Raw genomic sequence first — 15,861 nt, forward strand, 5'->3', positions numbered from 1 at the left:
CTATTACATAGAGTCATTACACACAGAGGGATCTATTATATAGAGTCATTACACACAGAGGGATCTATTATATAGAGTCATTACACACAGAGGGATCTATTATATAGAGTCATTACACACAGAGGGATCTATTATATAGAGTCATTACACGCAGAGGGGTCTATCATATAGAGTCATTACACACAGAGCGATCTATTATATAGAGTCATTACACACAGAGCGATCTATTATACAGTCATTACACACAGAGGGATCTATTATATAGAGTCATTACACACCGAGGGATCTATTATATAGAGTCATTACACACAGAGGGATCTATTATATAGAGTCATTATACGCAGAGGGATCTATTATATAGAGTCATTACACACAGAGGGATCTATTATATAGAGTCATTACACGCAGAGGGATCTATTATATAGTCATTACACGCAGAGGGATCTATTATATAGAGTCATTACAAGCAGAGCGATCTATTACATAGAGTCATTACACACAGAGGGATCTATTATATAGAGCCATTACACACAGAGGGATCTATTATATAGAGTCATTACATACAGAGGGATCTATTATATAGTCATTACACACAGAGGGATCTATTATATAGTCATTACACACAGTGATCTATTATATAGTCATTACACACAGAGGGATCTATTATATAGCGTCATTACACACAGAGGGATCTATTATATAGAGTCATTACACACAGAGGGATCTATTATATAGTCATTACACACAGAGCGATTATATAGAGTCATTACACACAGAGCGATCTATTATATAGAGTCATTACACACAGAGGGATCTATTATATAGTCATTACACACAGAGGGATCTATTATATAGAGTCATTACACACAGAGGGATCTATTATATAGAGTCATTACACGCAGAGCGATCTGTTATATAGTCATTACACACAGAGTGATCTATTATATAGAGTCATTACACACAGAGGGATCTATTATATAGAGTCATTAGACACAGAGGGATCTATTATATAGAGTTATTACACAGAGGGATCCGCTAAATACCACCCACCTAACCCAGGAGGAAGGCCTTTCCTGTCCATCGTGCTGGACGGCATAGCAACACCTGTGTTACTGGACACCGGCTCACAGGTAACCATCGTACCTGATGTCCTCTACAAAAGATACTGGTCCATAGATGAACTCCACCCGCCAGCCCTGAACCTCTCTGTGTATGCCTCGAACGGTCTTCCTCTTAACCTAGTAGTATATAGTTTATAGTTTTTTATAGTTCACAAAAGAAAACAATTTATCGGAGGAAATGCAGAGTGATAAAGTAAACCCTCCGCTAAATATCACCCACCTAACCCAGGAGGAAGTTCAGAAACGCCTAAATAATATCAAAATAGACAAGTCACCAGGCCCAGATGGCATACACCCCCAGGTACTAAAAGAATTAAGTAATGTGATAGACAGGCCACTGTATCTTATATTCAAGCACTCTTTATGGACAGGGACTGTCCCACTAGACTGGCGCCAAGCAAATGTGGTACCAATATTCAAAAAGGGGTCTAAAAGTGACCCTGGGAACTATAGAGCAGTCAGCTTAACGTCTGTTGTGGGTAAATTGTTTGAAGGATTTCTTAGAGATGCTATTGTAGAATATCTTAATGATAATAACTGTCTAACTCCATATCAACATGGATTCATGAGGGATCGCTCCTGATGGCCTTCTACGAGGAGGTGAGCTCACAGCTGGACTGGGGAGAGTCAGTGGATGTTGTATATCTTGACTTCTCCAAAGCGTTTGATACCGTGCCACACAAAAGGTTGGTATATAAAATGAGAATGCTTGGTCTGGGGGATAATGTGTGCAAGTGGGTAAATAGCTGGCTGAGTGATAGAAAGCAGAGGGTGGTTATCAATGGAGTAAGCTCAGGGGGTGTCAGGGTTACTAGCGGGGTGCCTCAAGGGTCTGTCTTGGGCCCTATATTATTTAATATATTTATTAATGATCTAGTGGAAGGGTTGCATAGTAAAATAGCAATATTTGCAGATGATACTAAACTTTGTAAAGTAGTTAATACAGATGAGGGTAGGGCACAGCTACAGGAGGATTTAGATAAATTAGGGAGTTGGGCCAAAAAATGGCAAATGGGGTTCAATGCCGATAAATGTAAGGTCATGCACATGGGAAAGAAAAACAGCAGTCACCCATACATATTAAATGGGAAACCGTTGGGGAAATCTGACATGGAGAAGGACCTGGGCGTCTTGGTTAACAGCAAATTAAATTGGAGTGCCCAGTGTCAGGCAGCAGCTGCGAAGGCAAATAGAGTCATGGCATGCATCAGAAGAGGAATAGGGGCATATGATGAGAACATTGTTCTTCCTCTGTATAAAGCGCTGGTAAGGCCGCACTTAGAATATTGTGCACAGTTCTGGGCTCCGGTGCTCAGGAAAGACATATTGGAGCTAGAGAGGGTACAAAGGAGGGCGACTAAGGTAATAAAGGGAATGGAGGGACTAGAATACCCAGAGAGGTTGTCAAAATTAGGCCTATTTACGTTGGAAAAGAGAAGGCTTAGGGGAGACCTCATAAACATGTATAAATACATGAGGGGGCAGTACAGAGATCTCTCCCATGACCTGTTTATACCAAGGATGGTGACAAAGACGAGGGGGCACACTATGCGTCTGGAGGAAAGGAGGTTCCTGCACCAGCATAGAAGGGGATTCTTTACGGTCAGAGCCGTGAGACTCTGGAACTCTCTGGGAGAGGAAGTGGTGATGTCCAACTCACTTAATGAGTTCAAGAGAGGCCTGGACGCCTTTCTTGAGAACAATAAAATTACATCTTATGCTTAGTGATAGTTAATTAATCCAGGGATTTAATCTGAATGCCAGATTGGTGTCGGGAAGTGAATTTTTCCTCAATGATGTAAATTGGCCTATACCACATGGTTTTTTTTTGCCTTCCTCTGGATCAACGCTGCGGAATAGCTGCAGTGCACAAGAAATAGGCTGAACTGGATGGACGCTTGTCTTTTTTCGGCCTTATAAACTATGTAACTATGTAATTTCACGTGTTTATTTCTGTTAATGTCGATGATTATGGATTACAGCCAATGAAAACACAAAAGTCATTATCTCAGTAAATTAGAATACTTTATAACAACTTGAAAAATGTTTATAAAATCTGAAATGTCTGTTCAGTAAATGCTTCAATACTTGGTCGGGCTCCTTGTGCATCAATTACTGCATCAATGTGGCATGGAGGGATCAGCCTGTGGCATGGAGGGATCAGCCTGTGGCACTGCTGAGGTGTTATGGAAGCCCAGGTGGCTTTGATAGCAGCCTTCAGCTCATCTGCATTGTTGGCTCTGCGGTCTCATCTTCCTCTTGACAATACCCCATAGATTCTCTATGGGGTTAAGGTCAGGCGAGTTTGCGGACAATCAAGCACAGTGATACTGTTGTGTGTAAACCAGGTATTGGTACTTTTGGCCGTGTGGACAGGGGCCAAGTGCTGCTGGAGAAGGACATCTCCATAAAGCTTGTCGGCAGAGGGAAGCATGAAGTGCTGTAAAATGTCCTGGTAGACGGCGGTGCTGACTTTGGTCTTCATAAAACACAGTGGACCTACACCAGCAGATGACATGGCCCCCCAAACCATCACTGATTGTGGAGACTTCACACTAGACCTCCAGCAGCTTGAATTGTGGCCTCTCCACTCTTCCTCCAGACTCTGGGACCTTGTGGAGTGTGTCAGTGACTGCCTTCTGGACCTCTGTCAAGTCAGCAGGCTTCCCCATGACTAAGGGACCTTTTTCAATGCTTAGCAAGCCTTTGCAGGTGTTTTTTATTTTAATTTACTGAGATAATGACCTTTGTGTTTTCATTGGCTGTAAGCCATAATCATCAACATTAACAAATAAATCACGTGAAATAGATCCCTCTGCGTGTAACGACTCTATATAATAGATCCCTCTGCGTGTAACGACTATATAATAGATCACTCTGCGTGTAACGACTCTATATAATAGATCCCTCTGCGTGTAACGACTCTATATAATAGATCCCTCTGCGTGTAACGACTCTATATAATAGATCCCTCTGCGTGTAACGACTATATAATAGATCACTCTGCGTGTAACGACTCTATATAATAGATCCCTCTGCGTGTAACGACTATATAATAGATCCCTCTGCGTGTAACGACTCTATAATATAGGAGTTTCACTTTTTGTATCGAAGAACTGAAATAAATTTACTTTTTCATGATATTCTAATTCAGTGAGATGCACCTCTATGGCCCATAGTAGAGGTCTGATTTCAGAGAAATGTGTTGTTATCCACTCTGTTTTCCACAGGCTTGGTGTTCCCTGGACGCCATGAAACCCCCACCTAACTGTTTATTATTCCCCAAAATCCATAATATAGTAAATGAAACTTCTGTGAAATCAAACTGTCCACTTAGGAAGCGACACTGATTGACAATCAATTTCACATGCTGTTGTGCAAATGGAATAGACAATAGATGGAAATTACCGGCAATTATCAAGACACCCTCAATAAAGGAGTGGTTCTGCAGGTGGGGACCACAGACCACATCTCAGTACCAATGCTTTCTGGCTGATGTTTTGGTCACTTTTGAATGTTGGTTGCGCTTTCACACTCGTGGTAGCATGAGACAGACTCTACAACCCACAGAAGTTGCTCAGGTAGTGCAGCTCATCCAGGATGGCACATCAATGCAAGCTGTGGTAAGAAGGTTTGCTGTGTCTGTCAGCGTAGTGTCCAGAGGCTGGAGGCGCTACCAGGAGACAGGCCAGTACACCAGGAGACGTGAAGGGGGCCGTCGGAGGGCAACAATCCAGCAGCAGGACTGCTACCTCCGCCTTTGTGCAAGGAGAAACAGGAGGAGCACTGCCAGAGCCCTGCAAAATGACCTCCAGCAGGCTACAAATGTGCATGTGTCTGCACAAACGGTTAGAAACCGACTCCATGAGGGTGGTATGAGGGCCTGACGTCCACAGATGGGGGTTGTGCTCACAGCCCAACACCGTGCAGGACGCTTGGCATTTGCCACAGAACACCAGGATTGGCAAAGTGGCCACTGGCGCCCTGTGCTCTTCACAGATGAAAGCAGGTTCACACTGAGCACATGTGACAGACGTGACAGAGTCTGGAGACGCCGTGGATAGCGATCTGCTGCCTGGAACATCCTTCAGCATGACCGGTTTGGCAGTGGGTCAGTAATGGTGTGGGGTGGCATTTCTTTGGAGGGCCGCACAGCCCTCCATGTGCTCGCCCGAGGTAGCCTGACTGCCATTAGGTACCGAGATGAGATCCTCAGACCCCTTGTGAGACCATATGCGGGTGCGGTTGACCCTGGGTTCCTTCTAATGCAGGACAATGCCAGACCTCATGTGGCTGGAGTGTGTCAGCAGTTCCTGCAAGATGAAGGCATTGAAGTTATGGACTGGCCCGCCCGTTCCCCAGACCTGAATCCGATTGAGCACATCAGGGACATCATGTCTCGCTCCATCCACCAACGTCACGTTGCACCACAGACTGTCCAGGAGTTGGCGGATGCTTTAGTCCAGGTCTGGGAGGAGAACCCACAGGAGACCATCCGCAACCTCATCAGGAGCATGTCCAGGCGTTGTAGGGAGGTCATACAGGCACATGGAGGCCACACACAATACTCAGCCTCATCAGGAGCATGCCCAGGCGTTGTAGGGAGGTCATACAGGCACGTGGAGGCCACACACAATACTCAGCCTCATCAGGAGCAAGCCCAGGCGTTGTAGGGAGGTCATACAGGCACGTGGAGGCCACACACAATACTCAGCCTCATCAGGAGCATGCCCAGGCGTTGTAGGGAGGTCATACAGGCACATGGAGGCCACACACAATACTCAGCCTCATCAGGAGCATGCCCAGGCGGTGTAGGGAGGTCATACAGACACGTGGAGGCCACACACAATACTCAGCCTCATCAGGAGCATGCCCAGGCATTGTAGGGAGGTCATACAGGCACGTGGAGGCCACACACAATACTCAGCCTCATTGTGACTTGTTTTAAGGACATTACATCACAGTTGGATGAGCCTGTAGTGTGTTTTTCCACTGTAATTTCGGGGGTGACTCCAAATCCAGGCCTCCATTGGGTAATAAATGTGATTTCCATTGATGATTTTTGTGTGATTTTGTTCTCAGCACATTCAGCTTTCTACAGAACAAAGTATTCAATGAGAAGATTTCATTCATTCACATCTAGGAGGGGGGATTTCAGGGGTCCCTTTATTTTTTTGACACACACACACACACTATAGACCAAAAGTTTGGACACACCTTCTCATTTAAAGATTTTTCTGTATTTTCATGACTATGAAAATTGTACATTCACACTGAAGGCATCAAAACTATGAATTACCACATGTGGAATTATATACTTAACAAAAAAGTGTGAAACAACTGAAAATATGTCTTATATTCTAGGTTCTTCAAAGTAGCCACCTTTTGCTTTGATGACTGCTTTGCACACTCTTGGCATTCTCTTGATGAGCTTCAAGAGGTAGTCACCGGAAATGGTCTTCACTTCACAGGTGTGCCCTGTCAGGTTTAATAAGTGGGATTTCTTGCCTTATAAATGGGGTTGGGACCATCAGTTGTGTTGTGCAGAAGTCTGGTGGATACACAGCTGATAGTCCTACTGAATAGACTGTTAGAATTTGTATTATGGCAACAAAAAAGCAGCTAAGTAAAGAAAACGAGTGGCCATCATTACTTTAAGACATGAAGGTCAGTCAGTCTGAAAAATTGGGCAAACTTTGAAAGTATCCCCAAGGGCAGTTGCAAAAACCATCAAGCGTTACAAAGAAACTGGCTCACATGAGGACCGCCCCAGGAAAGGAAGATCAAGCGTCACCTCTGCTTCTGAGGATAAGTTTATCCGAGTCACCAGCCTCAGAAATCGCAGGTTAACAGCAGCTCAGATTAGAGACCAGGTCAATGCCACACAGAGTTCTAGCAGCAGACACATCTCTTCAACAACTGTTAAGAGGAGACTTTGTGCAGCAGGCCTTCATGGTAAAAATGGCTGCTAGGAAACCCCTGCTAAGGACAGGCAACAAGCAGAAGAGACTTGTTTGGGCTAAAGAACACAAGGAATGGACATTAGACCAGTGGAAATCTGTGCTTTACTCTGATGAGTCCAAATTTGAGATCTTTGGTTCCAACCACCGTGTCTTTGTGCGACACAGAAAAGGTGAAAGGATGGACTCTACATGCCTGGTTCCCACCGTGAAGCATGGAGGAGGTGTGATGGTGTGGGGGGGCTTTGCTGGTGACACTGTTGGGGATTTATTCAAAATTGAAGGCATACTGAACCAGCATGGCTACCACAGCATCTTGCAGGGGAATGCTATTCCATCCGGTTTGCGTTTAGTTGGACCATCATTTATTTTTCAACAGGACAATGACCCCAAACACACCTCCAGGCTGTGTAAGGGCTATTTGACCAAGGAGGAGAGTGATGGGGGGCTACGCCAGATGACCTGGCCTCCACAGTCACCAGACCTGAACCCAATCGAGATGGTTTGGGGTGAGCTGGACCGAAGAGTGAAGGCAAAAGGGCCAACAAGTGCTAAGCATCTCTGGGAACTCCTTCAAGATTGTTGGAAGACCATTTCCGGTGACTACCTCTTGAAGCTCATCAAGAGAATGCCAAGAGTGTGCAAAGCAGTCATCAAAGAAAAAGGTGGCTACTTTGAAGACCCTAGAATATAAGACATATTTTCAGTGGTTTCACACTTTTTTGTTAAGTATATAATTCTACATGTGTTAATTCATAGTTTTGATGCCTTCAGTGTGAATGTACAATTTTCATAGTCAAGAAAATACAGAAAAATCTTTAAATGAGAAGGTGTGTCCAAACTTTTTGGTCTGTACTGTATACAGACAGTGTTCCAAATTATTATGCAAATAATATTTTCTCAGATTTTCCCAAATTACCTATATGAATTGCAGTCATTGTAATTTTCCAGTCAAATAACTATTCGAGTACAATTGAAAGGTTTTTGTATAAACTGCCTATGATAACAGGATATTTTTTAAAAAATAAAACACTCAAACTGCACTCAAAATGCATGTTTCAAATTATTATGCACAGCAGAGTTTTCAACCTTTTCATTTTAATAATGAACAAAAAAATGGTCATTTGTGAAATTATAAGCATTAGCAGGTTATTACACACTGAAATCAAACAGTTTTCACCTCAAAACTTTATTCTAGGTGATGTTACATTTGCACATAGGACCCCTTGTTCGAAAGGAGCTTCTGAACTCTCTCGTCCATTGAATTTGTCAGGTTTTGGATGAGGACAGAATACCCTCCCAGAGCTGTTGCTTAGATGTGAACTGCCTCCCGCCATCATAGACACTCCTTTTGATGATGCTCCAGAGGTTCTCAATGGGGTTGAGGTCAGGGGAGCATGGGGGTCACACCATAAGTTTGTCCCCTTTTATGCCCAGAGCAGCCAGAGATGCAGATGTGTTATGTGCAGCATGAGACGGGGCATTATCATGCATGAAAATGATCTTGCTGCGGAATGCACGGTTCTTCTTCTTGAACCATGGCAGGAAGTGCTGTTTGAGAAACTCCACATACATTATGGAGTTCATCTTTACCCCTTCAGGGATCCTAAAGGGGCCGACAATCTCTCTCCCTATGATTCCAGTCCAAAACATTCCTCCACCTCCTCCTTGTTGGCGCCATAGCCGTGTTTGAATGGGGTGTCCATCAACCAGCCATCCTCCACTCCATCCATCTGGACCATCGAGATCATTTCATGCATGATAATGCCCCATCTCATGCTGCACATAACACATCTGCATCTCTGGCTGCTATGGGCATAAAAGGGGACAAACTTATGGTGTGACCCCCATGCTCCCCTGACCTCAACCCCATTGAGAACCTCTGGAGCATCATCAAAAGTAGTGTCTATGATGGCGGGAGGCAGTTCACATCTAAGCAACAGCTCTGGGAGGGTATTCTGTCCTCATGCAAAACAATTGAAGCAGAAACCATCCAAAACCTGACAAATTCAATGGATGAGAGAGTTCAGAAGCTCCTTTAAAACAAGGGGTCCTATGTGCAAATGTAACATCACCTAGAATAAAGTTTTGAGGTGAAAACTGTTTGATTTCAGTGTGTAATAACCGGCTAATGCTTATAATTTCACAAATCACCATTTTTTTGTTCTTTATTAAAATGAAAAGGTTGAAAACTTTGCTGTGCATAGTAATTTGGAACATGCATTTTGAGGGCAGTTTGAGTGTTTTATTTTTTTAAAAATATCCTGTTATCATAGGCAGTTTATACAAAAACCTTTCAATTGTACTCTAATAGTTATTTGACTGGAAAATTACAACGACTGCAATTCATATAGGTAATTTAGGAAAATCTGAGAAAATATTATTTGCATAATAATTTGGAACACAGTGTATGTATATATATATATTTACACACACATATATATATATACATACAGTGGCAAAAAAAGTATTTATTCAGCCCCCAATTGTGTAAGTTCTCCCACTTAAGAAGATGAGGTCGGCCTGTAATTGACATCATAGGTCGACCTCAACTATGAGAGACAAAATGAGAAAACAAATCCTGGAAATCACATTGTCTGATTTGGAAAGAATTTTTTTTCAAATTTTGGTGGAAAATAAGTATTTGGTTAATTACAAAAGTTCATCTCAATACTTTGTTATTTATCCTTTGTTGGCAATGACAGAGATGAAACGTTTTCTGTAAGTCTTCACAAGGTTGGCACACACTGTTGCTGGTATGTTGGCCCATTCCTCCATGCAGATCTCCTCTAGAGCAGTGATGTTTTGGGGCTGTCGCTGGACAACAAGGACTTTCACCTCCCTCCAAAGGTTTTCTATAGGGTTTAGATCTGGAGACTGGCTAGGCCGCTCCAGGACCTTGAAATGCTTCTTAAGAAGACACTCCTTCGTTGCCCTGGCAGTATGCTTGGGATCATTGTCATGCTCAAAGACCCAGCCACTTTTCATCTTCAATGCCCTTGCTGATGGAAGGAGGTTTGCACTCAAAATCTCACTATACATGAAAGAATGAATGGGGCCATGTTCGCGGATCAGTTGTCCTGGTCCCTTGGCAGAGAAACAGTGCCAAAGCATGATGTTGGCACCCCCATGCTTCACTGTAGGTATGGTGTTCTTTGGATGCAACTCAGCATTCTTTCTCCTCCAAACATGACAAGTTGTGTTTCTACCAAACAGTTCTACTTTGGTTTCATCTGACTATATGACATTCTCCCAATACTCTTCTGGATCATCCAAATGCTCTCTAGCAAACTTCTGAAGGGCCCGGACGTGTAATGGCTTAAGCAGGGGAACATGTCTGGCACTGCGGGATCGGAGTCCCTGGTGGCGTAGTGTGTTACTGATGGTAGCCTGTGTAACATTCGTCCCAGCTCTCTACAGGTCATTCACTAGGTCCCCCTGTGTGGTTCTGGGATTTTTGCTCACCGTTCTTGAGATCATGTTGACCCCACAGGGTGAGATCTTGTGTGGAACCCCAGATCGAGGGAGATTATCAGTGGTCTTGTATGTCTTCCATATTCTAATTATTGCTCCCACAGTTGATTTCTTCACACCAAGCAGCTTGCCTATTGCAGATTCAGTCTTCCCAGCCTGGTGCAGGGCTACAATTTTGTTTCTGGTGTCCTTCGACAGCTCTTTGGTCTTCACCATAGTGGAGTTTGGAGTGTGACTGTTTGAGGTTGTGGACAGGTGTCTTTTATACTGATAACAAGTTCAAACAGGTGCCAGTACTACAGGTAATGAGTGGAGGACAGAGGAGCCAGTACTACAGGTAATGAGTGGAGGACAGAGGAGCCTTTTAAAGAAGAAGTTACAGGTCTGAAAGAGCCAGAAATCTTGCTTGTTTGTAATTGACCAAATAATTATTTTCCACCAAAATTTGAAAAAAAAATTCTTTCCAAATCAGACAATGTGATTTTCAGGATTTGTTTTCTCATTTTGTCTCTCATAGTCGAGGTCGACCTATGATGTCAATTACAGGCCGACCTCATCTTTATTAGTGGGAGAACTTGCACAATTGGTGGCAGACTAAAGACTTTTTTTCCCCACTGTACATAAATAATCATATAGGCGAGTAATTCAGAGAATAATAATCAGTTCGGCGGGGATTTCTTGGTGTCCGGGGGACGCCAAGTCTGTGAAAAACAGAGTGGATAAAAACACTTTTCTCTGCAATCAGACCTCTACTATGGGCCATAGAGGTAATTATATATTGACTTTCTACCCTGTATGCCCATAGTAGAGGTCAGATATCTCTAAAGTGGTGACAGATTCCCTTTAAAAGGCATCAATATATTCATGTGTCACCCAACAAGAGGGCAGAGGAAGTGTGAAAATAGATAAGCGTGCAGAGGATATAATGACTAGTGAGAACACCACCACCATGTACAACAGACGGCATGGAGCCGGCATGGCGGATTCTCTAGCACTTTAGTAGAGATGTTGTAACCATGATCCTAGTACAGAAGCACAAGAGCTTCTCCATCCTCAGATGGCAGTCTCACAACATCAGCTGGTGACGGCGCACGGGACCAGACCTCTGCACACATGGAGGGAATGGACACCTCTGCTCCGACCCTGTAACGTCTCTGATGCATCTTGTAAAATAAAGTGGCTGCAATCTCTCGTTTGGTTGTTCCTGTCCGCATGCAGAGTGCATGTTATGGCCCATTGCTTCTAGTGATTTTCATAGCAGCATAAACTGGAAAATCAACGATTTGCTGGCAGGATGGAGAAGTGGCATGGACTGATTATCAGCTGCTGCAAACAAGCCATGAAGTCATGTGTCCAGCACAGGAGCCATTGTGCCTGAGCGCCGGGCGCTGAGGACGAGACACGTGCATGTCGTCAATAATGACAACGGTCACAGCTCTTCTTTATCTTCCTTAACATCACTTTATTTTCAATTAAAAAGCGGCTCTTTAGTGGGTCAAGTGTTTGGGGGCCTGGAGTGGGGACAGCCACTCATTTCTGAATAGTCACGTACCCCGACGATGCCCCGGGAGCGCATACGGGCACGGTGTACCCAGAGTGCTCCACCCCGCAGATGGCTCCACACAGGGAAGCGGCAGCTTTCATTAGTAACTCAGACTAGAAGTCAGGAGCTGAACTTTCTTTTGTGGTTTGTGCTCCATGTCCCTTACCTGCCTTCATCTTGTCACTGTCCGGGGCATTGGTCAGCACATGGATGAGATGCAACTGCTCTTGGATCTCAGAGACATCTTCATGCTTTGGGATCTTAGAAGAGAACAATCAGTAATGCAGATAAGAAATCTCAGCAGAGGACCAGAAAAGATAGTGAAGGGATGGGCAAAGAGGAAAGAAGGCAGCAGCAGCTGGGGGGAGCGGGGAGCAGTGTGAAGGCAGCAGCAGCTGGGGGGAGCGGGGAGGAGTGTGAAGGCAGCAGCACCTGGGGGGAGCGGGGAGGAGTGTGAAGGCAGCAGCACCTGGGGGGAGCGGGGAGGAGTGTGAAGGCAGCAGCACCTGGGGGGAGCGGGGAGGAGTGTGAAGGCAGCAGCACCTGGGGGGAGCGGGGAGCAGTGTGAAGGCAGCAGCACCTGGGGGGAGCGGGGAGCAGTGTGAAGGCAGCAGCACCTGGGGGGAGCGGGGAGCAGTGTGAAGGCAGCAGCACCTGGGGGGAGCGGGGAGCAGTGTGAAGGCAGCAGCAGCTGGGGGGAGCAGGGAGGAGTGTGAAGGCAGCAGCAGCTGGGGGGAGCAGGGAGGAGTGTGAAGGCAGCAGCAGCTGGGGGGAGCAGGGAGGAGTGTGAAGGCAGCAGCAGCTGGGGGGAGCGGGGAGGAGTGTGAAGGCAGCAGCAGCTGGGGGGAGCAGGGAGGAGTGTGAAGGCAGCAGCAGCTGGGGGGAGCGGGGAGGAGTGTGAAGGCAGCAGCAGCTGGGGGGAGCGGGGAGGAGTGTGAAGGCAGCAGCAGCTGGGGGGAGCGGGGAGGAGTGTGAAGGCAGCAGCAGCTGGGGGGAGCGGGGAGGAGTGTGAAGGCAGCAGCAGCTGGGGGGAGCGGGGAGGAGTGTGAAGGCAGCAGCAGCTGGGGGGAGGGGGGAGGAGTGTGAAGGCAGCAGCACCTGGGGGGAGCGGGGAGGAGTGTGAAGGCAGCAGCCCCTGGGGGGAGCGGGGAGGAGTGTGAAGGCAGCAGCCCCTGGGGGGAGCGGGGAGGAGTGTGAAGGCAGCAGCCCCTGGGGGGAGCGGGGAGGAGTGTGAAGGCAGCAGCCCCTGGGGGGAGCGGGGAGGAGTGTGAAGGCAGCAGCCCCTGGGGGGAGCGGGGAGGAGTGTGAAGGCAGCAGCCCCTGGGGGGAGCAGGGAGGAGTGTGAAGGCAGCAGCACCTGGGGGGAGCGGGGAGGAGTGTGAAGGCAGCAGCACCTGGGGGGAGCGGGGAGGAGTGTGAAGGCAGCAGCACCTGGGGGGAGCGGGGAGGAGTGTGAAGGCAGCAGCACCTGGGGGGAGCGGGGAGGAGTGTGAAGGCAGCAGCACCTGGGGGGAGAGGGGAGGAGTGTGAAGGCAGCAGCCCCTGGGGGGAGCGGGGAGGAGTGTGAAGGCAGCAGCACCTGGGGGGAGCGGGGAGGAGTGTGAAGGCAGCAGCACCTGGGGGGAGCGGGGAGGAGTGTGAAGGCAGCAGCACCTGGGGGGAGCGGGGAGGAGTGTGAAGGCAGCAGCAGCTGGGGAGGAAAAGCAGGAGACTGGAGGAAGCATGGAGGAAAACAGTCTGGAGAAATCAAGAGGGGAGGGGAGGGCAGGGAGGAGTGTGAAGGCAGTAGCACCTGGGGGGAGCAGGGAGGAGTGTGAAGGCAGCAGCTGGGGGGAGCAGGGAGGAGTGTGAAGGCAGCAGCACCTGGGGGGAGCAGGGAGGAGTGTGAAGGCAGCAGCACCTGGGGGGAGCAGGGAGGAGTGTGAAGGCAGCAGCACCTGGGGGGAGCAGGGAGGAGTGTGAAGGCAGCAGCACCTGGGGGGAGCAGGGAGGAGTGTGAAGGCAGCAGCACCTGGGGGGAGCAGGGAGGAGTGTGAAGGCAGCAGCACCTGGGGGGAGCAGAGAGGAGTGTGAAGGCAGCAGCACCTGGGGGGAGCAGGGAGGAGTGTGAAGGCAGCAGCACCTGGGGGGAGCTGGGAGGAGTGTGAAGGCAGCAGCACCTGGGGGGAGCAGGGAGGAGTGTGAAGGCAGCAGCACCTGGGGGGAGCAGGGAGGAGTGTGAAGGCAGCAGCACCTGGGGGGAGCAGGGAGGAGTGTGAAGGCAGCAGCACCTGGGGGGAGCAGGGAGGAGTGTGAAGGCAGCAGCACCTGGGGGGAGCAGGGAGGAGTGTGAAGGCAGCAGCACCTGGGGGGAGCAGGGAGGAGTGTGAAGGCAGCAGCACCTGGGGGGAGCAGGTAGGAGTGTGAAGGCAGCAGCACCTGGGGGGAGCAGGGAGGAGTGTGAAGGCAGCAGCACCTGGGGGGAGCTGGGAGGAGTGTGAAGGCAGCAGCACCTGGGGGGAGCTGGGAGGAGTGTGAAGGCAGCAGCACCTGGGGGGAGCAGGGAGGAGTGTGAAGGCAGCAGCACCTGGGGGGAGCAGGGAGGAGTGTGAAGGCAGCAGCACCTGGGGGGAGCGGGGAGGAGTGTGAAGGCAGCAGCACCTGGGGGGAGCGGGGAGGAGTGTGAAGGCAGCAGCACCTGGGGGGAGCGGGGAGGAGTGTGAAGGCAGCAGCACCTGGGGGGAGCGGGGAGGAGTGTGAAGGCAGCAGCAGCTGGGGAGGAAAAGCAGGAGACTGGAGGAAGCATGGAGGAAAACAGTCTGGAGAAATCAAGAGGGGAGGGGAGGGCAGGGAGGAGTGTGAAGGCAGTAGCACCTGGGGGGAGCAGGGAGGAGTGTGAAGGCAGCAGCTGGGGGGAGCAGGGAGGAGTGTGAAGGCAGCAGCACCTGGGGGGAGCAGGGAGGAGTGTGAAGGCAGCAGCACCTGGGGGGAGCAGGGAGGAGTGTGAAGGCAGCAGCACCTGGGGGGAGCAGGGAGGAGTGTGAAGGCAGCAGCACCTGGGGGGAGCAGAGAGGAGTGTGAAGGCAGCAGCACCTGGGGGGAGCAGAGAGGAGTGTGAAGGCAGCAGCACCTGGGGGGAGCAGAGAGGAGTGTGAAGGCAGCAGCACCTGGGGGGAGCTGGGAGGAGTGTGAAGGCAGCAGCACCTGGGGGGAGCAGGGAGGAGTGTGAAGGCAGCAGCACCTGGGGGGAGCAGGGAGGAGTGTGAAGGCAGCAGCACCTGGGGGGAGCAGGGAGGAGTGTGAAGGCAGCAGCACCTGGGGGGAGCAGGGAGGAGTGTGAAGGCAGCAGCACCTGGGGGGAGCAGGGAGGAGTGTGAAGGCAGCAGCACCTGGGGGGAGCAGGGAGGAGTGTGAAGGCAGCAGCACCTGGGGGGAGCAGGGAGGAGTGTGAAGGCAGCAGCACCTGGGGGGAGCAGGGAGGAGTGTGAAGGCAGCAGCACCTGGGGGGAGCAGGGAGGAGTGTGAAGGCAGCAGCACCTGGGGGGAGCTGGGAGGAGTGTGAAGGCAGCAGCACCTGGGGGGAGCAGGGAGGAGTGTGAAGGCAGCAGCACCTGGGGGGAGCAGGGAGGAGTGTGAAGGCAGCAGCACCTGGGGGGAGCGGGGAGGAGTGTGAAGGCAGCAGCACCTGGGGGGAGCGGGGAGGAGTGTGAAGGCAGCAGCACCTGGGGGGAGCAGGGAGGAGTGTGAAGGCAGCAGCACCTGGGGGGAGCAGGGAGGAGTGTGA

General features: G+C 49.1%; 1 protein-coding gene across 1 annotated transcript in view; it reads right to left on the reverse strand.

The window, feature by feature from the left end:
* The window catches only part of EFCAB14 (EF-hand calcium binding domain 14), a 40,848-nt gene that overhangs the window by 11,747 nt on the left and 13,240 nt on the right, over positions 1-15,861 (reverse strand). The window contains exon 9 of the mRNA XM_073644065.1: positions 12,265-12,358. Coding sequence (XP_073500166.1) covers positions 12,265-12,358 — 94 coding nt within the window. The remainder of the gene's footprint in view (positions 1-12,264; positions 12,359-15,861) is intronic.

The sequence above is a fragment of the Phyllobates terribilis genome, unplaced genomic scaffold (genome assembly GCF_046119375.1).
Source record: "Phyllobates terribilis strain yellow unplaced genomic scaffold, ASM4611937v1 Scaffold_8__6_contigs__length_399053987, whole genome shotgun sequence".
NCBI lineage: Eukaryota > Metazoa > Chordata > Amphibia > Anura > Dendrobatidae > Phyllobates > Phyllobates terribilis.